At 37.0% G+C, this 25466-nt stretch overlaps 1 protein-coding gene across 1 annotated transcript in view; it reads left to right on the forward strand.

The window, feature by feature from the left end:
* The window catches only part of LOC131684708 (neural-cadherin), a 181295-nt gene that overhangs the window by 32647 nt on the left and 123182 nt on the right, over positions 1-25466 (forward strand). The window contains exon 2 of the mRNA XM_058967813.1: positions 7439-7582. Coding sequence (XP_058823796.1) covers positions 7439-7582 — 144 coding nt within the window. The remainder of the gene's footprint in view (positions 1-7438; positions 7583-25466) is intronic.

A 25466-nucleotide genomic window follows, 5' to 3' on the forward strand; every position in this document is an offset into this window, starting at 1 on the left:
TTTACCCCTCTGTCAGCTTTTAACTTATTCAATTGTTTTGAAAATTACTGAATTTTTTTCATCAAATCAAATATATCTCGCAACGAACCATATGTTGAAGATTTTTAGGGTACTGTAGTTTTATAGATCCTGATTTATTCAAACAGCCAATTTATGATTCCCAAAATTCAAAAAATATCAAATCAGCGAAAAATAGTCCTTCCCCCTAATTTCAAGCCACTATATTCAAACCTTTCATGCTTATATGTGCGATTAGTTGACTTAATGATACACTAAATCCATACAGAGTTGCCAGGTTCTAGCGCTTCTGTGCTTCTAAAAGTCCTATGCGCACTTTTGCCCCATGCGCACTTTTGCCCCATGCGCACTTTTACCCCATCTTACTCTAGATGTGAGATTTTTGTGCAAAGCTGATTTACGTTTGTTCTACATAAAAAACCCAATTGACAAATTTTATATCATATCAGTAATTTAACTTCTACCATGGGTCACTTATCATGAATCTGACTCAAAATTTAGTGTAGTTTCAAGATATACAGGCCTCATCTTGCGCATTTTTGCGCCGAAGTTGGTATATCTATGTTTTTGAAAATACCCATATGGAGACGCCCTGTAGCTCATAAATCTCCTTACAAATTAGTTGCCTAAACAACATCATATTACTGAAAAATTAGTGGTTTTTACTAGTTTTGTCAACCATTTCTGCTATCCGATGTGATTGGCTACTATGATTAACGTCAATATTAACCCTTTAACGACCAACGCCTTCAAATGGGCTTACATAAAAGTAGTCGAAAAAATGAAATATGGAATTTCAAAACAGGTAGCAGAAATGGATTCAGCGACCCAAAATTAGTTAAAATCCCAAGTTTTAGCCACAAAGACCAATTTTTATAATTTTGTCAAAACTTTTTATGAACAGATGCCACTGTTGTTGCAGTCAAAGAGCGAATCTTGTAGTGCTTTATCCAACTTGTCGACAGTGGTAGAACTGGTTCTGGACCAACTAAGTCAGCGGCAGCGCTTGCTCTAGCCAATTCTTCCGCCCATCCACTTCCAGTAATACCGGAATGACAGGGTATCCATAGAAGGCAGATAGCATTTGAAATGCTAAGTTCTGCGATTTGAGTTCGACATGCGATTACATATTTCGATCTCGAATCTGCCGAGCTAAGTGCTAGGACGAACCAAGTGCTGTCCAACATGACTGTCAGAGCAAAAATAGAATCTTTTACCGCAAATTCCCTATTGAAGTGCCCATTGTACGCCACACACAATTGCGAAGATTTCTGCCTGGAATACGGTACAATATCGACTAAGCGAATGAGATTGGTCCAATCTCATATCACGGCAATAGACACTAGCACCGAATACGTAGTTTGTTATATTGGCGATTCTTTGTTGGACGCCCAACAAAGAATCGCCAATATAACAAACTACGTATTCTTCAAGTTGTTGTTCGATCCAGCCAGACTGTCATTCCTCGTGAGGAGGATTTCTCACATTGAATACTTAGGGAAAACTACATGGGAGTGTAAGGTCATTGGGAGCAAGTATACGCTCATCCCAAGTAATCATTCGCGGCCACAGTCTTGTGTGGCTAGTTGCACGATCTATTGGGTTACTGTTCCAGAGCTTAGTATCCTTAAGGCGGTCTACACAAGAAAGTGTTTCTTGTTTCAGAAACACATATAGTAGTTTTATGCCCAAGAGTACCTCTATAGCAGCAGTAGGTGTTGTGGAGAACACACCAGTCATCGCCATTCAGACCATCCTCTGAAGTTGAGTTTTGATGAGTTCTGAAGATTTGCCGAAAGTCCGTCTACATTTCACGAAGGCCATGCAAGCTTTGTTGATTCTGAAAACGATGTGAGCTGTCAAATTAACTATTGACTTAAGAAAGACCTCAACATGCTTAACTTGATCTGCGACAATTATTTCAGAGTCAAAGAACTGGAGCGGACGAGCTGCTGTTGTGATCCTTCGCTGCATGAATAGCACGATTAATATTTTATTTGGATTAACCGATATTCCAATATGAATATATCATTGCTCAACAACACACTGGGCTTGCTGCGTCAAATCAAAAAGTGTGTTAATGCAGATACCTGTGATACCCGTCGGTGAAATTACATATCGGAAACCCAAGCTCAGGAAGTTTCCTCAACAAGCCATCGGTGACAAGGTACCATAGAAGTGGTGACAGGACACCACCTTGAGGATATCCGCAGACATTTGTTTTCATTATATCTACTTCTCCTCAAAATGAGCACATATGACGGTTGCTGAACATTCCCTTCCTGCTGAAAAGCAGCGCACATGTTTCCAGTTCACAAAAAAAAGGAAACAAATCCAAACATTGACAATTATCGGGGAATCTCGTGCTTAAGTGCAGTATCAAAACTATTCGAGCTGGTTGTTTTAGACCGATTCGATGGATTCGCTGACGGATTGCAAACCGATGCTATATACATGGATTTATCTGCGGCCTTCGACAAAATCAATCATGATATCGTAATAGAGAAGCTGGACAAACTCGGTATCCATGGACAACTACTGCGCTGGTTTCGTTCCTACCTAGATGGAAGGCAACTCTAAATCAGCATTGAGGACTGGCTATCTGCACCATTCTTCGCTACATCCGGCATCCCACAAGGAAGCCATCTCGGTCCAGTGATATTCCTCCTCCACTTTAATGACGCCAACATCAAATTAAAAGGGTCCCGCCTTTCTTTTGCCGACGATATGAAAAATTTTCTATAAATACTGGATAAAACCGATGCCGTGTTTCTTCAGAGTTAATTGGAGAACTTTAGTACGTGGTGTGATCTAAACAGAATGGTTTTAAACCCGAATAAATGCTCAATCGTTACGTTCACGCGGAAACGCCATCCGATTCAGTTTAACTACCATCTTTTCGACTCGCGTATTCCAAGACACTCTCACGTCAAGGATCTTGGAAAAACTTTAAGGACGTATACTGTATAAAATCTCTCTATTGAGCGCTGGTTCGCTTAACACTGGAATATGGTTCTGCTGTTTGGAACCCTTACTACCAGAACGGCGTCGACAGAATTGAGGCTGTCCAACGCCGGTTCATACGCTTTGCACTCCGACATCTTCCTTGGCAAAACAGATTTCAGCTGCCGAGCTACGAAAACCGTTGTCAGTTAATACAGCTCGATACTCTACGCAACCGGAGGGACTGCTCTCAAGCCCTGTTCGTCTCGGACTTACTGTCTGCCAGGGCGGATTGCTCTACAATCCTCGGACGTCTCGATCTTCAAGCTCGCGTTAGAGCTCTGCGCAATAACTCTCTTCTGCGAGTCACGTTCAGGAGAACCAACTATGGGAGCCAGAGCGCTGTTACCGGACTCCAGCGTGTGTTTAACAGTGTGGCGACGGCTTTTGACTTGAACCTGACAAGGAATTCGATAAAAACAAAAATAATGTGTATTTTGAAATGTAATATAGTTTAAGTAACCACTATTGGGACCAAGGGGTCTGTTGGTGACGGTACAACAAATAAACAAATAAATGATTGCTAAGCATTGCGTGTATTCATATGGTTATATATAAAGGTGCTGCTTTTAAAACACACGTTGTCAAAATTACATTCAATATGAAGAAAAGCTTCAATGCTTTTTCAATGTTGTAGACCCAATAGGGTGGTAGTAGACTTCCCCGCTGATATGCATGTTGCATTGCATGCAGCGGGTGCTCGCCGAATTAAACGCTTCACTGATTTAAGAAGGAACTAGAGTCGTTGAGAGTCAAAGAATTGAAGGGCATGTCTGTACGCTGTGCCTTCGATCCGTCCCTGTCTCTGTTATTCCATGCTCTTCTATATAGCTTTTTGAGTCAAACAAGTGCGGTATTCGACCAAAGGTATTTCTCCAGTAGCACGCATTACTCGAAGCGGACAAGCTGCTACTATGAGAAAGTTTGTTTTATCAACAAACTCATCCAAGTCACTTGGAGATTCAATCGTCGGGAAATACCCATGAAACCTAGCCGATAAACCCTCTTCGTAGAAGTCCTAGTTCTTAGATTTGGGTTTACGATATATGATGATATCTAACGAGACGTTTAAATGATCCAAGACGATGTACGTATAGTCAGAAAACGACTACTCGAACTCGTAAGGTACAAACCACAGCCAACTCATGTGTAATACCGTCAGAGCAGAGAGTTACATCTAACACCTCTTTTCTGCCAGCTCGTGCAAATTTTTGGCGATTTCCTCCATTATATGAAAGCATGTACGTTTTAAGTATGCAATCAATTCGGTGCCTCTCAAATTGATGTTTAGGCTGTCCTAAGTTATTTGGTGGGTTTGACACTTTTGAAATCTTTAGAAGTAATGGTTCATTATGCGGTAAATATGCCGAACAATAGACGTATTTCTTGTTTGTGTTATCAACAGTCATATTGACCGTGACAGCACACATATCGCACGTTGTGTGGTCGGATATAGAACGTGCATCAATAGATTTATTCACAAGTATACACTAGAGTGGCTCGAAAATGACATTTTTCAGCACAGCACTTTTTGAGTTCCTTTTGTGGTCTTAAATGCCTGTGAAAAGTTTGGGAGCGGTCGGTTGCTTCCCGGATTTGCGCATTGCGTTTAAAGTTTGTATGGGATTTTATATGGGGAAATCAATTATTTTGCATTTACGTTAATAAAGATCGCTATTTCACTCAATATGAAAAACCATGTTTATAAAACGATAATTCAAACCTTGGTTAACAGCTTTGTCAAAACCGGGAACTAGCTACGAGTTTTCAAAAAATAGTTATAACGATTTTAAAACTTATGGTTCAATCCAAATGCAGAAATTAATTATTTCTTCCAACACTGTCAGTACACAACGACACCGATACTTTAAACTTAAATAAATGAGAATATAGTCATCGCAGATACTTGGTACCTTTGAATGAAATGTTCAGAATGAATTGCTGAATAACACAGACGTAGTCAGAAAATGAAAAGAAGAGGGAGGGGGAGGCTTGTGTACTCCCCAGTTCCCTTTTTAGATAGTTTAATGTAACATAAGGAGCACATCTTCAACGCAGGTTTGTACCGTCGAATTAAAAATTAATCTTACGTGTTTGAGTGCTACTATTTAAGGGCTCTACTGTTATCTCATTTAAAATGGTACAACGGTTTATAAGTTTTACATATTTTAAAACCCTATTTCTTAGCCGTTCAGAGTCAGAATTTTAAAAAAAAATGTATATCCTTAGATTCCTTAAAGTCTCGAAATTGTTTTTATTGAAGTTTTCGTTTGAGAATCTAGAAACGAAACCAGGATAGTTACTTCAAACAAGCGTTTTTTGATGAAATTGAGTTAGGTTCACGCAAAACAGAGGTGATCTTGGTGGACCAGCAATATACTTCAGGTTAGAACCCAACGCGATTTCCAGACCTGAGTTAGTTTTTGCATCAAGCAAAAATAACATAAATTTGTAGGTGTAAATCCTAAATATTGTAAATGTTTTTTCCCACAACAAAGATTGTAGTATGATTCATATTTGGGTCTATCAAATTATTAAGAAAGTTCAGTCGTTGACTTTTACAAGGACGTAATGATTCTTTGTCTTATACAAAACAATCTAAAAAGGGACTGGGGAGTACACAAGCCCCCCCCCCCACCCTCGCTTCTTGTCATTTTCTGACTACGTCTATTTTATTCAGCAATTCATTTTGAACATTTCATTCAAAGATACCAAGTCTCTGCGATGAATATATTCTCATTTATCTAAGTTTTTAATGTCGATGTCGGTGGTGCACCGGCAGTGTTGGTAAAACTAATCAATTTCTGCATTTGGATTTTACCATAAGTTTTAAAATCGTTATAACTATTTTTTGAAAACTCGTAGCTAGTTACGGTCTTCGGCAAAGTTGTTAACCAAGGTTTGAACTATAGTTTTATGTAGCTGGTTTTTCATTATCAGTGAAATAGGGATCTTTATTAATTAAAATGCAAAATAATTAATTTCCCCATATAAAATCCCATGCAAACTTTGAACGCAATGCGCAAACCCGGGAAGCAACCAACCGCTACCAAATTTTGCACAGGCATTTGGGACCACAAAAGGAACTCAAAAAGTGCTGTGCCCGCTAGTTTAAATGATTTTGAAGTTTTCCCATACAACCGCGAGCCACTCTAGTATACACGCTCTAGGTACATCTCGTGGATTTTTCATATAATTTTTGTTGCAAGCTTTTTACATAGAAGTTTTCATTACGGAAATAAGGTTCTGGAACCAAAGCTATGGAAGCATTTTGTTCCTGCACAAAGCGGAATAGATTCATAGTTGCTGATTCATAGTTATGCTACTCCAACCATACTCAATCACAGCACTACACATTTCATCATCAGAAGATGCCAACACATTGATATATAATCGACTATAGCTAACCCCGAAATGGTTATTATGGACACGATTTGCGAAGAAACAAAGCTCCACTGTTCAAGGATTCTCTTAACATAGCAAGGGTAAGACCACCGACACTCCGTGCGCCACTGACATATTTTAGTCATGAACAAAAATGGCAGGCGCTACTCTAACCATCGGCTTAAAATGGGTTGAGTGGTAATAGAAACAGGATGAAAATAGGCTCAAAACTGATAGCTAAAATAGTTTCAGATTTTGCCACAAACTTTTTAACTTAGGAGAGGTTTCGATGTGCCGAACCCTATCTGCAATTCACGTCCCTAGCACATATCAACCGATAGTTACCAAGGATATAACTAAAATAAAAATATCAAAAAGGATGAATTGATTGTAAGCATAGCTCACAGGAAGACTACAAAAAACTAGATTCAATCATCAACCACCAGATGATAGACAACAACATCGATGAAGGTTATACTATAGCTAACTAACTGACCCGCCACTGGATGTTGGTGAAAAAGACATTTCCATGGAAGAGGAAGAACATCAAGCTCGGAAACTGCATCTGAAGTTTTCAACGAGTTTACGTTGAATAACTTTTTTCACTGTCAAATAAAATTTGTCCCTTGATCCGTGCCAATAAACGAACTTGGAACCAAGCTATGAGTGCTTTATTCGGCACATTCAGCGAAGCAGCATGGGTAACACAAAACCTGTGCCATGTGATTTGGCCACTGTGAACAGTGGTAGCATCATTGATGATATTGATCAATAAGTTCAGGTTCCGATAAGGAAAAGGATTGATGAAAAAGCTTTTAATAAATATTACTGTGTACTAGTGCACTGTGTCTTAATTAAATGTCAGTCCCATTTTCTAAAATAATTCCCACGTAGACGTAACTGTTATACGTATCACGGCAGTATATTGCAAGAAACTTCCAAAACTACACTAATTGCTACATTTGAAGCTTAAATTAAGAACTACTCTCAATCGGATACTAAAACATGTCTCATTTTTTTCTCTTCCCTCTAGTTACCAAATTCATCCGCATTGGAATCGCCGACAAGAATGACAATCCACCGTACTTCGACAAGGCACTGTACGAGGCAGAGGTCGATGAAAACGAGGACATTCAGCATACCGTACTCACCGTCACCGCCAAAGATCACGACGAGTGTAAGTACCAAGTGACATCCGGGAAAATTTATTTACTCTATACAGTAACTTAAAATGGGTGATCAAAAAAAAAAAAAGAAAATGTCAAGACAAAAGCTACCGTCATCAACTGGAGCGTGGATTTTATGCTGTCGCATTTCGTGTTTCACAAAATTCTCTGGTCTGTAAATAGTGGTGTCTGTCGGCTGTGGTGAACATTTAATATGTTTTGCTCCGCCTTTTGGGTGGGAACTGAATTATATGAAAAGTTTTTCCAACTGCACAACTGTCCAGATGCCTCCCTTACTGGGGTGGAGAACAAAACAGATCAACGCCCTATAGTCAGTTTTAGCTTGCAACTTAAGGTCATTTTCTCAGTGTTATTTACACGATCTCACTGGTGCAGCACATCAACGGAACGTCAAAAGTAGTTACATGCAGTTCTTTACACGAGAAATGCCTTTAACTTAACCTTCCGGAACGGTGACGTGACGTTTACGATCTGTTTTGTTGTCGGAAGCTTATGTATCGTGTGACTCGCACTTAATCTCGCTTGCACCGCACAATGGGCCCAAAAGCGAAAAAAGGTGGTAAAAATGTTTTCTGGTTTTCGGTTACATTTGCATGCTAAGGTGTCATCAGAAAAGTTGTATCTAATTGTGTTGTACTTTTTTTGAGATAAACACCTTAAGTTTTCTTAAAGATGGATTATTATTTTATGTTTACTCCATTTATTTAATAAAGAAGGTTGAGATAGCTTGAAGATGCTAAATGTTGAAGTTTAATAGGAATACAGCTCATCATACAAGGGGAAGAATTAAAGCCTTGCCAATTTATAATCGGTACGCTTTCATTAGGAAGTATCTCAAAATCTATTTGGTTTAGAATAAAACGCAAAGGAAATGATACGTAGGTATTTATTGTAAATTTAATGACACAATACGGGTTTTGCGATTTTTATTCCTCTGAAATGATCATTCAAAGTTTGGGCTTGATACGTGCCATTAACTTCTGCACAAACTACTGGTCAACCTCATCTGCTTATTTTCAATTTCTGGTCATTAAGGCTAGCTTTTTTTTTACTAATCTTCAGTTTAGCTTGATGATGCCCTAATATATGTTATTTGGGCGGATAATCCAAACAATTCGGAAGGTTCTTCTCTTTATCAATGACGTCTATTCTTACTGTAATGGCAACTATAAAATCTTTCCAACACTTGAAGGGTGCTTTGTTAGGACCTAATAAATTTTGTTGGTATATTGTACATATTGTTGATTGTTATGAAAATCGGAATCTTCCGGCCACCACTGCAGCTTCCCTGCCAGATCATCAGTTTACCGACAAACTTGTCCGCAAAAAACAAATTTATATTCCTTGGGAAAATTTCCGGAATTTCTTACAACATAAAACTTCTGTTGCTGTAACTGTTTCAAATCAAATTTAATATACGTTTCGTCGTTCTTAAGAATACATTCGATGAATTTGATGAATAAAACTTTTCCGAGGTTATTTGCCCCAAATTTGACTATTTCGGAATTATGTGATCTAAACAGTAAATATCAGTTTTTCAACACTCACCTCACTCTTTTGCATTTTTCTCCACTTTAAAGTTCCTAACATGGAAATAAGAGCTTATTTACAAAATGTGAATACGCCAATCAATTCAGCCTTCAAATATACGCCATAACTTGCCATTAACCCGACATATTTGTTTAATTTTAGTGATTTTCAAACCCGCTAGGAGGCTATTAGTATACAAAATAATTTTAAAAAAATCATTAAATGCTCATAAAAACTGATTCTGATGTAGTAAAATCAAGCGAAAAACGCCATTTTTCATCCTTTTTACTTCTATTTTCCGAAAAATATTATGCGGACTAAGCACACTTAAGTTGTTTTATTTTGTAGAACAGTGTTATTTTTGATGAATATCATAAAATGTCAAAAGATTATTTAACAAAAACTTAAATAACTCATACCCCATTGGCCGTAGCTATACACTTTCTTCTGAAAAATTAGGCCCCTGAATTTTGCTCAACTGTATGAAGTGTTTTCTATACTTTTGAAATTTTGTAGATACCCAGTTTTGAAGAAAAACTACTGAAAATCATCAAAAATTTCCCTTTTTGCTAAGTTTTAATGGCTCTGCCGCTCTAACAATACAAAATTTGTACAAACTAACTATCCAAACTTCTCCATTAGGACCTTCAGAAAATAAAAAAATGCTAAAAAAAATCTATGGTCGTTCAGGAGCACTTCAAGAGGCATTTGAAATTTTACCCAAAATCAGCCCATTTTTCAAAAAATCAAAATTCGCCACCAGTAGGGAGCATTTTAGCAAATTCACTCCGAAGAAGAAAGTGCTCCAAATTCCCTAACCTTTCATTTAAGATGTGAGTCCGATGACTTTTTTAACATGATGTCATTTTGGGACACCCTAATCCACACCTGAAATTTTTTCGATTTACTTTGCAAGCCTTCATGACGTGTAGTGCCCGGTCCACTGTACGATTTATATACCTTGATGATAGCTTCCTGGGAACAGAAAAACATTCTTTCAGGCATTCCAGAACTGCATATATCGTGGGCTTTGCCATTTTCCACTCCTTAGCAAGGATACTCGACTGGTTTATGTCTCTTGTGCAGAAGTAATTCTTTTTTTCCTCCATCTCGTGGCAATTTAAGAAGATATCAATTTAAAGAAAAAATTGCGCACGTTTCACAGAAAAAGACTTTGCAAACAAACTGTTGGCAAAAGACTCCAGAAGAGACTACTAGAAGCACTTTACCAGACAAAAATAAAAGTACCGATTGTAAATTAGCAGATCTTGATGAAGATTTTTAAATGTGAGATGATACATTTCCTATGTTCATTAGTTTGCAGACCTCATGCGAAACAGGTACCTAACTACAGGTGAAATGCACACAGTTTCGAGTCCTAAACTAGTATTCCCTCAGACTGAATCAATTATAGAAAATCAATAAAACAAATGAAATAAAAAAAAAATAGGTAAAATATATTACTCGTAATAAAGAAATAAATAAATCAAATTAGTTTAGTTCACTAAATACAAAATTTAACAATATCAAATAAAGTTATAAAATTAATAGAATAAAATGTGTTACAAACTAACAAATTGGGTGAAATAAATAAAAGAAATGACTGAACAGACTTAATACAATAAAGAAACTGAATAAAATGAATGAAGTGGGAAAAATTAAATAAACAATAAAATGCATAAACTAAACGAAAACAAAGAATTGTAAAAAATGAGTAAAATAAAAAAATATATGCAGCGCATCAAATAAATAAAATAAATAAAACAAAATAAATAAAATGTTTCAATAAAATGAATATAGTGAACTAAATACACAAAATATATTTTTTGAATAAAAAAATAATAATATAAACAGAATGAAATAATTAAAATGAGATATTAATGCTATTAAAATGTTATAAAAAATCAAAATAAATAAATTGGTTTCTCGATATTCAGTGCAAGACCAAACGGCATGTTTAATGTCTTGGTAACCCTCTTCGCAAGCACCTTGATCATGTTCTGCTAGCTCAATACGGCGGAGATGTGCATTCAACGCATTTTATTTTTATTTTTTAACATTTTATTTTATTTTATTATCCGACCTTGCTGGTCTTAATGAAATATTAAGTATTAAATATTAGGATGGGGAGTGAAGCCTCGTGTAAACTTTTCTCAAATTGGCTTAAAAACCCCATATTTTTTTTATTTCGTTTATTTGACATGGCTCATAGCGGTAGCTTAACGGAGCCGTGCATTTTTCATATGTTTACAAAATGCAAAATAAAAAAAACAAATATTATTGATTATTCGTTGGATCTCGTGCGCGCAACTTTTTATTACGAGCGGAGACCTTCTTTCGCGGCTCGCCTGCTGCGTTATGGAGATCATTTAATTCTCTTCTGTCCTTCACATCAAGGTCATCATCGTTAAAAGTGTCTTGGTGCTCGGGATCAGGTGTTCTTTTCTGCTTCTTACACTTACGGGTGACCAATGTAAATCCGTCGTCATTATTGATACCTTCTTCACCGATGTTGCTTACAGTGATTTTTGGGGTTCTGGATGCTGCTTTTGCTGTTGTCAATAGCTGCCACAAATTTGGCAACCGTTTGTGGTTCAGGTGTTGGTATTGAAATCTCTTTTTTTGGTTGGTTTGCCGTGGATGCGTCGGCAATCGGTAGAGGTGCATTCTCCTATGTATCTTCCGCGCAAGGTTGTCCGTGGTGCGCTGACTGACTACAATACTTGCATGTAGGAGTTTGCTCCTCATGGGTGCATAGCGTAGTTTGGTTAATAGTAGCTTCATGGGTTTTGAGTTTTATAGTCAAGTGGGAGGAGATAGGTCTTTCGATCCGCATGCTCACCACAAGAACGCCGTTAGGAGTACCTGGGAAGAAATTTCTCCACGTATCACGTGTAACAGATTCTACTTTTCCGTATTGCGACATGTATGTTGCAATTAGATCTGGAGGGTTACGTGGTGATAGGTCATGTAGCTTTACATTAGCATAGTCTTTTTCTATATACACAGGAATCTTAATTCCAACTTTATCACTTTCAGCCACGTGCTTCAAGTTGTTCTGCATAACGAAACGTTCGGCTTGGGCTAACGTGCTGAATGATACGAGTACTACATTGCGAAGATGATGATACTGAAGATACATAACCTCCTTAAGTCTAAGCTGGTATTCCACTTCACGAAAAATCAATCGTATTGAGCAAAATTTACAGTTAACGACCGCTGTGTTGGGTCGGAGCAGAGTTTTTTCGTCAACTTTACTCATAATGGGAAGGATAAATTAAATCTTTCCTTTGTTCTCGAGACAATGCACACTAGATCGAGAGATTGCTATTTGTTGTTCACTTGGTTCAATTGTACGTCTGACTTGGGCAGAAGTAGAAAGTAGACTAAAAAAAACCCATATCTTATCAGTCCAATAATCAGTACAATACAATGCCAGGCACTACAATAAAATACAATACAAATACTAAAATAAAATAAATGACTAAAAATTTAAAATTACAATACAATACAAAAAAATAATAAGAATTCTAGTAATAAATCTAAATTTCAGGCAAATCAAAAACTCTTTAAGAGCCAGTTCTTGAAGGTAGTAGATGACACGTTGAAGTCGAAATCCGCAAACACTTCGTTGAATGTGGCAGACATGAAGCAACTAGGGTCATGACCACCATACAAAGAGTTGCTATGACCCAAAAGCAAAAAGTTTCGTTGACGAAGCACAAATGTGTAGTTGGCTAAATTGCTCCGGAGAATCTGCCTCACCAAGAAGTATTTTTGCGACGAAAACAGCCTGGACTACTCTTCTTCTTTTTCCAGCAAATGTAGAGCTAATAATCTGCAGCGATCTTTGTATGGCGGAAGATTGATAGCGTCTTGCCACGGAAGGCGTCTCAGTGCATAACGAACGAATTTCCTTTGTATTGCTTCAATCCTGACTACCCATGTTGACTGATACGGACACCATACCATGGAGTTAGGTTCTAGGATCGACCGTACTAATGCACAGTATAGTGAACGGAGACAGAGAGGGTCGTTAAAATCATTGGAGATTTTGAACATGAATCCCATTTGGCGGTTTGCTCTGTTAATGATATGGTCGTAATGAGGTGAGAGCGGGAGTGCCTAGTCCAAAGTGACTCCAAGGTCGCGCACTTGTAGAACACGCTCAAGGTTCTGATCTCCAATACAGTAATCATACTAAATTGACTTATGCTTGCGGTGATAAGATATTACAGTGCATTTGTGAATACTGATTGTTAGCAATTGTTATGGAACACCAGTCATCGAATCTGTCCAAGAGCTGTTGTAAAACTAAACAGTATAATATAAAATATGCGACGCCCAGGTGGTAATATTGTAGCTAGATCATTAATAAATAGTGTAAACAAGAGTAGGTCCAACTTACTTCCCTGAGGAATGCTCGATTTGTTTGAAAGCGGGACGGAGGATGCGCATCTAATTTTCACTATAAGTTGACGATCACACAGATACGATTCGAGCCAACGAATCAGATCAATAGAAACGCCTATTAACTTCAATTTTTCCAAAAGTATTTCGTGGTCAACTCTGTCAAATGCTGATTTCAAGTCAGTATGTACCGTATCGATCTGAGCACCAGCGTCCATATTTCGTAAGCAGAGTGAGACGAATTGAACGAGATTCGTAGCGGTAACTCTTTTTGGGATGAATCCATGTTGGTCAGGGGAAATGCAACTTTGACTGGATGCAAAGAGTTCATCGTTCACTACGATCTCAAACACTTTGGAACAAGCGCACAACGATGTAATTCCTCGATAATTTTCAACATTTCGCCGATCTCCCTTTTTAAATTCAGGAAACATAATTGAATTTTACCAACTGGCGGGATAACAACACTATCTGACAGAACTGTTCAATTGTTCAATTGTCAACGGGGCAATTAATACGTTAGCGAAGGTATACCGCCAAGACCAGGAGTGACGGAATATTTTAATTTGCTGACTGTAATCGTGAATCTTCTTAGAGGACAGATATTTAATGGTGTGTCTCTGCAAGCACGTGCAATTTGACCAACAGACGAGGTAGTATCACTAAATGCGCTTTTAAAATGAGTGGCGAATAGGTCACACTTTTCCGAAGCCAGACTAGCAGTCTGATCTTTCAAAATCATATCGGTAGGTAATCCGTTCTCCTTCCGCTTGGAGTTCACGAATTTCCAAAACTGTCGGGAGTTGTTGCGCTGGTTTGCTTGTGTTCGAATGGAGTAGCGTTTGTACAAGAAAATGTTATAGGATCGATAATTATTACTCGCTAGCGCAAAACGGTATTTGGCGAAACGACAGCGTGTATGGCAATACAAGCGAAGTGCCTTAGATCTGAGTCGTTTAAGATGTCGTAGATGTGCATGTGATGAGTTGACATGAGCCTAGACATCACACGAATGAAGTTTCGACTTACATCCAACCCTTGGAACCATGCCTTCGTTGACACTTCAGTGATAATTGAGTGCAAACCAACGTCCCAGATCTCCATTGACCCATGATGTTTTCCCACTAGTAAGCGTTCTCTGAGGGGAAGTGCTATGAAATTCATAGAAGGCAATAGGTTTTTCATAAATGTCACCGTCTAGTGCCTCTATTTTAACTACATTATCCGCTTTCTCATTATCCGTTATGGAGCAATGAATCCACAGTAAGGTAAATTGATAAGATATGTTTGTTAAATTAGTTAAGTATTCTCGTATCTTCTGCAAAAATAATGTAAGATGAAGTCTTCGCAAATGTTGAAGAACTTGATTTTGCGATCATGTTTACTGAAAACCAAAAATAGTACACTCGTAGTTATAGATCGTTGATTTACAATGACCTCTCAAAAACTTATTTTATTATAACTTCTTAAATACCGCAGATAACGATTCAGTTTGTTTCAGAAAGTTGTTCGCCTTGCCAAGGAACATATCTTTCTAGAAGTGTTCAAAGGTCTATCTCTTGCGACTGAGAAGTTATTTGGTAATTTTTTATAAAATTTTCAGATATTTCAAATGTTATTACATTTAAACGGGCAAAAACGGACAGCGGTTAGAAGAGCTAAATCAAAACTATAAAATTCAATGGATTTCTCTAGTCTATCATTATCGCCAGTAGAGTTAAAATTAGATGATTTAAAAAAAAACTTTTCTGGCCAGATTTGGACTACTGTGTGCCGTAGTGTAGCGGGTTTTTCCGTGAACTACTAAATACATTGAGCGTTTGTTCTGTTGGTTTAACAGGTCCGGCTCGTTTCGATTGTAGGTGTATTGTTTGCTGACAAGGTTGTTTTGTACAAGGAGACTTTGTTCTTTGGGAAATAATTCCCTTGTGTTTGGAAAGAGATTTTTTTTTTCAATATAGATTGTAAGAATTTCTGTAATATCTACTTCATTTGCAAGTTTTATTCTTCGTAATTCGTCACATTTTTCCGCACCTTGGTTTAGATAGTACTTAGATACGTCATTGGTCCCGAAAGACTTGCTAAAAGCGTTTTCGTTTTTACCTCGTGCTACACCCGTGTAGTTCGAAGAAGAGACAGACTGATTACACCCAAGTTTGAATGACCACCGGTGTAGTGCACTATCAAAAACGAAAACGACATAACTTCCAGCAGGGGCGTCAGTATTGCACTTGATCGCAATAGATGGTCAGTGTCCATGACAAGAACATTTTTATAGCCTTAGCCGCCTTTGATGATGGCAGATTAAATGCTACTATTAGCTCTGCATTCGAAACACTATTTCCTTCAATCCCATATGAAACACTCATCCCCCCTTATTGATCCAAGTCTAATGACATTTCCCCCCAAAAAAGCAACAAAGCCATTGTTTTTAAAAGCTAAAACCTCCACATGAAAAAAAACACAAGCACCAGTCCATGCTCCGATCAAAGTGACAATGACGAAACTGGCCAGAAACGCCTCGGATGCATTTTCCGTCCAATGCCTTTTGTTCACAAGTCAAGTGTTTCCTGCACCGGCTTGTCCGCCTTGGCCGGGAAAAGGCTGGCTGGTATCCCACAATGATGACCACACAACCGTTAGATAGCAATCGAAATAAAAAGCAAGAGCCGGCATTTCGCCACACGGCAAAAAGGCGGATGCACTCGGGTGAAGATAAATTATTGTTGACATTTATGCTTTCCGAATTTGGAACTTCACCCGTGTTGGTCGGTGTCGGGGAGCCACACAGGCAAATACCGCACATCTAGAATCTAGCTGACCAAAATGTTTCCTGAACAAGGAATCATGGTCCGAGTTGTTATAGCCTACCAGGAAACACTTTCCACTTACACCCACACACATTTATCCCAACGAACGGATGGGGATAGCATACATCGTTGATTGAAGGAAATCAAAATTAAATCAAACAACCGTTTCCGCTCCGTTTCGAGCCCTTGTCAGTTGGGGTCACAGCAATTTAGGCTGTTGACAAGTCCGTTATCGTTCGACTGTTAGCTTCCTTCCGGTCTCCAGCCGCGAGGCGCCCCGTTCTATGTATTATGAATGCAACGGCCATATCTATCTAGCTAGCGGATCCGATCCGATATGTGCTCGCATAATAATAAGGCTTGAATTTATCATCGGCCGTGTTTGAATAGGATTTCGTTTCGCTCGGTGCGTGCCACTGTTCGTTTGTTGTGTAGATTGGAGATCAAAAATTCGACTATGTGTGGGGAAAGTCAGTACTGTTTGCTCTAAAATTTCACGAGCAAAAACAGCTTTGCAGCGATGATGTCACACGATATCAACGGATGGGACGCAACCTAGAATTGTCAGATGCTGATAAGTATGGCCGCAGATCGATGCTCCATGATTCGCAGTCAATTCAAATTTATGCTGAATGGGTGGATCTAAAAATATTGATGCCTTCCAGCTGGTCACTGTTCAGTAGGCTTTGAATATGTTCCCTGCCATGTTCAAGTAGGTAGAATAATTTTTAGGTTAATGTTCGGCGAACGGAGCATAATAATGCGAAACGCCACGGGGAAGGACAGACAGTTCTTTATTCACGACCCACTACGTATATGTACAGTACACCTTCATCTATGTAATTCTAGCTAGCTGTGACAACCGCTGAAGCAGGATATTTCATACCAGGGTGAGTGATACTGCAGCAGTTGGTTGGGTTGGATATTGTAGCTTGTTTGGGTCGGAAAAATAACCATGTAGTTGCGTTGACGATGAAAAACCCATGGTGAGTTTCACTCCGGGGCACGTGATGTTTGTTCCAATTTTGATTATACGGTTCAGGGTTGTATTACTGAAATAGCAGCGCCTTCTGTGATTTGCAGGGTCGTCAATGGGTATGGTTGCTTAGAGGGTAGCGGATGTGTGAGTTATGTGGTGTTTTAGCTCCCTTACTTAAACCAAAATGTTTCAATGTGAGGATTTTTTTAGAATCATTAAAACTTGAATTTCCTACAAATCAAATCTTTGATCGTGGTTTTAGTTTTGTTGTGAACCTTAACTGAGGCAATGTATGGCTTTCAATTGATGTGGTTTTAACCGTGAAATCATTCGCATATTTTTTCGGGTTAAAAAAAGTTCAACTATATGTGTGGGCTTGGGACTTAAACTCAGGTGTTTGTGTAGTTCATATGACCCATTTTATTGGGCAATCACAATTTTTTTCACTAAAGTGTTAAAGTGCATTTGATTTGTCGAAGAAGCTAACATTTTTCGACACAAATTTTTAATAGGGTTAAAACGCAAGTGTTTGTGGTAATTTTTATACAAATGCAATGCACGAATCCGGGGAGCATTGAGTCCCCAAAAATTTACACAAAAGGAACTCAAAAAGTTTTGTATTGTAAAATGGCACACGTTGAGCTACTTTATTAAGCATACGAAAGAGCGCCTTAACTCCGCGTGGTAAGAAAAGGTTACATCCCATTCGACGGGAAAAAATGGGGAAAGTTTAAGTTTTTTGAAAGGTATGTAGAAATGAATTTTTACATGTAATTAATAGTTTTTTATAGTTCAGATTTGAGTGAAAAAACAAGCATTAATTTAAAAAAAATATTATTGGCGGAGCCCCCACAACCCTTTCTTTCGAAGGGGCATTACTGTGATCACGATGTAAGTCTAGCGAATCCCCTAAAGTACCAAAACTCGAAGAAATCCATTAGCATAGGAGTATTCCTCGTACCTTAACCAGTAGTTAAATTAAAAAAAATCTTTGTACAATCGATGTTCTGAGCTCTAAAAATTGCTTTAAAAATTTCTTATGCTCAGAATAAAATGTATGCATAAAAAAGGAATCGTAAAGGTTCGTGAAAATATTACAAACAAGTAGGATTCTTAATTTTGAAAATTTGACTCATTTTTTTCATATGCATTGATAGCGGTGTCGTTACGAGTACACTTATATTACTTTCAAACCTCAATTATTCTTTTCTGATTTTTAATTAAAAATTAAATCCAACTAACAAATTGACAGCTGCTCTACTAAATGACACCCCGCACACATGCTCGTTCGCCTTACTGTTAACTGGGACAGAACCCACACAGCATGATCTGATACATTTGCAATTCGCTAGCAGCTTGCAACCCCAAGTTTTATTTGCAACCTATAGTAGATCTAATGAGACAACCTATAAAGTTGTTTGGTTTGGATACGTTATTGTCCTAAAAAATCCTGTTTCAATCGCTTCGCTCTAAGAAATAAAAAAGGATTGAGATATTAACTCACAGGAACAATCTGCACCAGAAAATGTTATATCGCTACAGATCCCTATTGGAAAAATGAAGAAATTCGGTTGAATAGTTTTCAGGCATTCATATTCACGGAAAAGCCATTTTTTGGAGAAAAAAAACAACATGTCGAGATAATCGCTCAGAAACACTATATTTTTCGATCTATTGCTCAGGTCTCTATGAAAGTTTAGGGAAAATGTTATCAAGGAGTTATACACTGAAAAATCTTTTCACAAATTGAAGAAAAAATTACGATTTCGTGAGCTGAAGTTCCTGAAAATTTGAATAATAAATTCAAAATATTTATGTTTCCAAAAAACTAGTTCGCGTCAAAAAATACATGGCGTTACAGACGAATGTTGGTTAGGTTACTGTAGTTGTTCCCTGGAGATGTTTGATTTTTGTTGTGATTCTTGTTCACAATTTGGGGACTTACTGGTTTATATAAATTAATAAAGGCTAAAAGAGCCAACATTTAAACGATGAACATGATTTCAGGAGCTTAGCCCCGAATTTTGTAATTTCTTATCACGTCACCGTGATATAGTATTCGTGAGTATAATATCGGATTTTTCTGACAAAATAGCGCAATATAATTATGGTCACGATTTCAGACCTTAGCCACGATTTTCGTTATTTTGATACGTGGAGTAAGGTGAATATTTGAAAAGTAGTAGTTTTACCATGACATTTGGAATTCATCTCCGTTTTATTGTGATATGTTATTTTCTGGTTACTATCCGATTTTTCACCTGGAGTAACGTGGCAATATGAACTGGATTATAAAAGTTGTAACTGATTCACGTAGTGTATATTTTGTGCTCAGCGCAGTTTTCATTTTTTATCCGAACATCACACTGAACCTCATGAAATAAATTACGATGATAGAGGCCTTAAATGTACTGCTCGTACATATTGCTGGTCCCTAGCAGCTGCATATAACTATATATTTTATGAGAAAGTTCATGGAAATTTTGTTTATAATGTTTCAAACCTTGTGAAAGAGTTGCATTAAATTGAAAACAAATAGGGATAACTTCTAAATATCACATGCACGCAAAACAGATCGAGAATCATGTACTAGGAATCATGAACCAGTTCACGACTACATAGATAATCTATGAACTATATCACGAACACAAATGGTTAGTCGTGACTATTACATCAGGAATCGTGAAGAAGTTCACGAATACATGAATATTTTGTGATTTTGTGAATTATTTCACGAGCACGAATGATCAGGCGAGACTAATATATTAGAAATGATGAATCAGCTCACTAATATATGAATATTTTATGATTTTGTGAACTAATCCACGGGTAAAAATGGTGAGTCGTGACTAATACGCTAGGAATCACGAATTAGTTCACGAGCATTGAAAGAATATTCCAAGTTTCCTTAACCAGACTTGATTCCATGAACTACTTCAGAATCACGAGAACAAGATCATGATCAAGATGTAATAAATCATGAATCCGTTCACGTCGTATAGTGGATTTTTCATGATTTAACATTTTTGTCTGTTTGTGAACAGGTTGAATAAGTCTTCCTTAAATATTGAGGATTGAGAATGAAAGTTAGATTTTTTACAGAACTTCAAAGATGAAATAGATGATTAATTCTGGGAAAAACTGTATTCAAACCTGTGTTATTCAAATGAATATGTCTTTTTAGTTAAGATTCCGATTAGAGTCGAACTGGTATCATTTGAAAGATTATTCGCTGGACTCATACTTGCTATTCGATCTAGTCGATACAAACCTTTCTTCTCGCTCAGACATGAAGAACAAATAATAAATCGTGCATTAATTTAAACTTATAATGTTCGAAGTGGCAGGACTTTTTTTGAAACAGTTCGGAAAGATCGCTTGTAGTTATTGACACTTCAAAATTTGTGTGCTTTCCGAAAATGAAAGCCTTGTTTTGCCCCTTTCTGTCCCGAGCTATGAAAAAAGGTTATTTTTCGTGTTATTTCTGAGGAGACGCATGGTAGTGTTTGATTACCGAGGGTTCGTAATATAATTTGTAAATATCTCTCAGTACAGTAAAGATCCGTTTTTATCAGCCCTTTGGCGAATTTTAAGCTGATAAAACAGGGACATTGATAAAATCGGGACATATTTTTTTAATAAACCAAAGTTTTCAAAATATTCTTCTTTGTTCCTTAGATATAGCCTTCCAACCTTTTCTGATTATTTACTTCAAGTTCCCCTTAAGGGGGTCTGACAGTGCAAAATTAAAAAAAAACATTTTTTAAAATTTTTTTAAATAATATTTTTGCATTTTTCGGATCTCAAAGAAATGAAATATATGCCAAAGAAAGCATTTACTCGAATTCAATTTGGTTCATCTGCTAGAGCCCATCAAACTACCAAATACTCTAGTTTACAAAATAAAAATAAAAATCTGAACTTCAATATTCGAACACCTTTTCTGATGTAAAATTGCGTGCTGAATCCGAAAATGAGGTTCAAAAAATTTACAGTAGAACAGTTTTGGAGTTACAGTGAAAAAATGAATTTCACCTTTAAAATTAAAAGTACTTTCAGTAAAATCCAAATATCTTCAGTTATAGTGCATCGATATGAAATATTATTATGTTGAATTAAAGGTAATTGTATGCAATTTCGATCGCTAGAACATTTTGTTTTACTGCAACTACTGGTTCTGGCGTCATTTACGAATCTTTTGGACTTTTTCTTAATTCGAAGAAAAATGAGCGTGTGATCAATATTTTCGGCAAGATAAAGCAATCCTAAAAATTATTTTGTTATGGGAAATTAAAGCCTACTAAAAACCAATGAAAATAAGCACTTGTTAGTTTGTCTCCGATCAAAATTGCGAAAGTTATTCAATTTTTTTGAAAATGGCAATTTTTGTGTTTCCGTCTGGAATCCAATTTTTCTGGGTTTTGTTTAATAATATATGAAGGAATTAATTAACTATATTAATAATTAATAATTAATTAATTATATTAATTAGAATTAACTATCAGAATTCTGTTAAACAAGTAAATGGAAGAATTTTGAAAGAATTTAATGTGGGGAACCCGTTTATCCAAATGATTAAAGACTTCTGATAACAATAATTTCAGGATCAATGAAATTATAAGTCATCGAATGATTGGTATACAATACTACGTGTAATATTTACAAGTGTATTCAATAAAATATCACTCTTATGATACAAAATTTGTTGTAAACTAAACCCGCACACGTTATAAAATTCGTATTTTGAAAGCTGCTGGCTGCTCAACTGGGTTTTGTACAATGTTAATACAAATTATACGAAACCGTAGAAATATGTGATACTACATACGTCAAGTATTATAAAATTAATAATTTGTAAAACTTTTAATTTGTAATCCTTCATAGAACATCTAGTGTTTTGAAATTATGTAGGACATCGAACAAGACTTATTTTAGGTCTAAAATCTCAGAATCTGAACTTAAGAATGATTTGAAGAATGTAGAATATTTTGTAATTGCACTTAAATGTTTTACGCAATACATTGTAGTAGTTTGAAGTTTTGTGAACCACTACAGTAACATCGGTACATCGTAGAAGCCAATGTTAATCCAATATGATTTCAAATTATAAACTTCTAAACGTTTTAATAACGTAAAATAAATTGTTAGTAGAACAAAACGTGACGAAATAGGTGGATAAGTCATCTTTCGTTAAACTAGGGCCCGAATTTAGCATTTTGCACGTTGATAAGCTTCTGATGTGTGTATCAAAGCATTGTGGAGCGTGCAGTTTACAACGTATTTCCTACATATACGATTCTGTATGACACATGTAAATATTATGCGTTTATTAATGCCAAATTTTTGATGACTTTACTCCAATGAGCCTGACATTATTGTTTTCAGAAGTCTTTAATCATTTAGATAAACGAGTTCGAGTATTACCTTACATAAAATTTTTTCAAAATTCTTCTATTTACTTGTTTAGCAGAATTCTAACGGAAAGTCCCGCATATATTAATAAACAAGCCCTAGAAAAAATTAGAATCGAGACGGTTCAATAAGTTGACCCAGAGAAACACAAAAATTGCCATTTTACAAAAAATTGAATAACTTTCGCAATTTTGATCGGATTCAAACTAACAAGTGCTTATTTTCATTGGTTTTTAGCAGGCTTTAACTTTCCATAAAAATATATTTTTTAGGATTGCTTTATCTTGCCAAAAATATTGACCACATGTTCATTTTTCTACAAAATATGACGAAAAATTAAGAAAAAGTTCAATGGATTCGTAAATAACATCAGAACCAGTAATCGCACTAAAACAACATGTTCCAACGATCTAAAGTGCATTCAATTACCTTTAATTCAACATAATAATATTTCATACCGATATACTACAACCGAAGATATTTGGATTTAACTAAACGTACTTTTAATTTTAAAGGTAAAATTCATTTTTTCACTGTAACTAGAAAACTGTTCTACTGTAAATTTTTTGAACCTCATTTTCAGATTCAGCACACGATTATACATTGAAAATGACCACTAGCTTATTTAGTTCAAAAATGGTGTAAACTAGTGCTGCTATCAATTTTCACATGACGCTGATAAAAACGGGGGTAGATAAAATCGGGGACTGATAAAATCGGGTCTCCACTGTATTATCAAAAATTGATAAAATGAGTATTCTGCTAAAAATTCACCACATCCAATTTGTTTGAAAATTAATTTGCAGATATAGCGCACTTTATATTCGTAAATGTTGAATTTGCGAAACACCTTAAGTGCTAAAATTTTGAGGTGAAAAAAATAAAAGATTTACATCAAATGTAAATTCAGCGCGCTGCAGCGCCACCCAATGTGAAGTTTTCACCAATTTTAGACCTCTTTTGAGGTTTTGTCCGACTTTTATATGGAAGGTATATGTGCACCGCACGAAGGCCTCTACAGAGTACCACGACGTCATCAAGAGCAAGAAACAGGTTATCTCCGTCGATCGCATCAAAACATCATACATCGACACCACCGAATTGCCAATTCAACCCACTGAAATTACAAAGAATGCAGCGTCTCCATCAAATAGTCTAGGCGACACCGAACCACCGCCTTACAAGACTAGATCCGAACACTCACGCAACACATATTATCGATTCTGATTTTAGATTTTAGTTCCATAGTTTAGTTTCATACCGACAACACTTCTATCGTGAAGCTATTTGGGCTATTTTTGTAAATCATGATGAAGAGTTGTGGTTTTGTTTAGTACATTAAAGCTTATTGACTCCAAATCGTTAATGAATTGAACAGATAGAAGGAGCCCTAAGTCGCTTCCTTGAGAAACATTTTAAATAATTTGTTGGAAACGACCAACTATTTAAAATGTTTCTCAAGGAAATGAACTTTCAAAAATTCATTAGATTGGTGATTTCTTGACCAAAAAAAATGAATAACGTTGTTGGGGACCAAATTTTCACGAAGGCATACTGTGTCTATGTGTCAATATACGATGTTGAGATAAATGGCGTAGTCGCCAATACAAGTTTGTCGTGGGTGGAATACGCGATTGGCTGTTTCAAAACTTTTCGAATTGCATTCAGATTGAATCGCACAGAAAGGAAGAAAATTTTGCAGAGTTAGAATTATTCGAGTCGGTTTTGCCAAATATTCAACAATGTTTTTCTGCATGTCCAGTTTTTTGTACTGCAGGACATGCAAATGCATTCGATTCAATTAATAGGGTCATACAGTTACCTATTGAGCTTGAGCTTGTGCGACCACCCCTGCCCTGGCTGCTACTCCGTTATCGATCTGAACTAGCTGAAGTTGCACAGAGAATAAGTAGATAATTATGCTTGGGAATAGCGTATTGATCAGTACCGGCGCCGGCCAGGTCCGAACGTAGATCGCGGAAGAAAAGGGTTAGTCCGATACTTGCTTTTGCTAGAGGCCGTATATACTACTGCGCACTCCACAAGTATCACAGGAGGAGGATATTTTTGTTAGTAAGAGTATAGAAGTTGGATCACTTCTTCTTTACCGACGCCAGGGAGGTGAATTCACTATCTGGACTAGATATCGTTTCACCAAACTCATAGACCGGGGACCAACGGCTTTACTTCCCTTCCGAAGGAAGACGTGGCCACAGATTTTTTCACCTCAGAAAAATCTCAACGACCTCGGCTGGAATTGAACCCAGGCAAATTGGAATGAGTGGCGGTCACGCTTACCACTCAACAACCGGCGCCGTTTATGCAGTTACCCATTGTAGCAATAAAGTCCAGTTTGGAGGGAATATTGGGGATAGGACCAGCAAAGAGATTCAATCAACGTGTGGCATAAAATAGTGTGGTGAAGGGTGAAGGAGCACGGGTTCGAGGGAAAATGGGAGATCAGAAAAAGTTGCTTCTTATAAATGAATTTACATTTTTTTTTAATTTTTCATAGTTCAAAGCGATGGGAGATTTAATTGAGTGCTCTAAGTTTTCAGGAGTGGAATTCTATAGATGAACATTTTTCCGCCATGGAGTTTGCTATACCATGAACAGGGTTTCCACCGTCTCAGCATGGGTATGATTCTTGCAATAGTAATGTTGATAAGTATCCCTATTACGGGGATAGTGTACCTGATCATCCAACAGGTTCCACGTTCAAACAGGAGGAAA

The sequence above is a fragment of the Topomyia yanbarensis genome, chromosome 2 (genome assembly GCF_030247195.1).
Source record: "Topomyia yanbarensis strain Yona2022 chromosome 2, ASM3024719v1, whole genome shotgun sequence".
NCBI classification, from domain to species: Eukaryota; Metazoa; Arthropoda; class Insecta; order Diptera; family Culicidae; genus Topomyia; species Topomyia yanbarensis.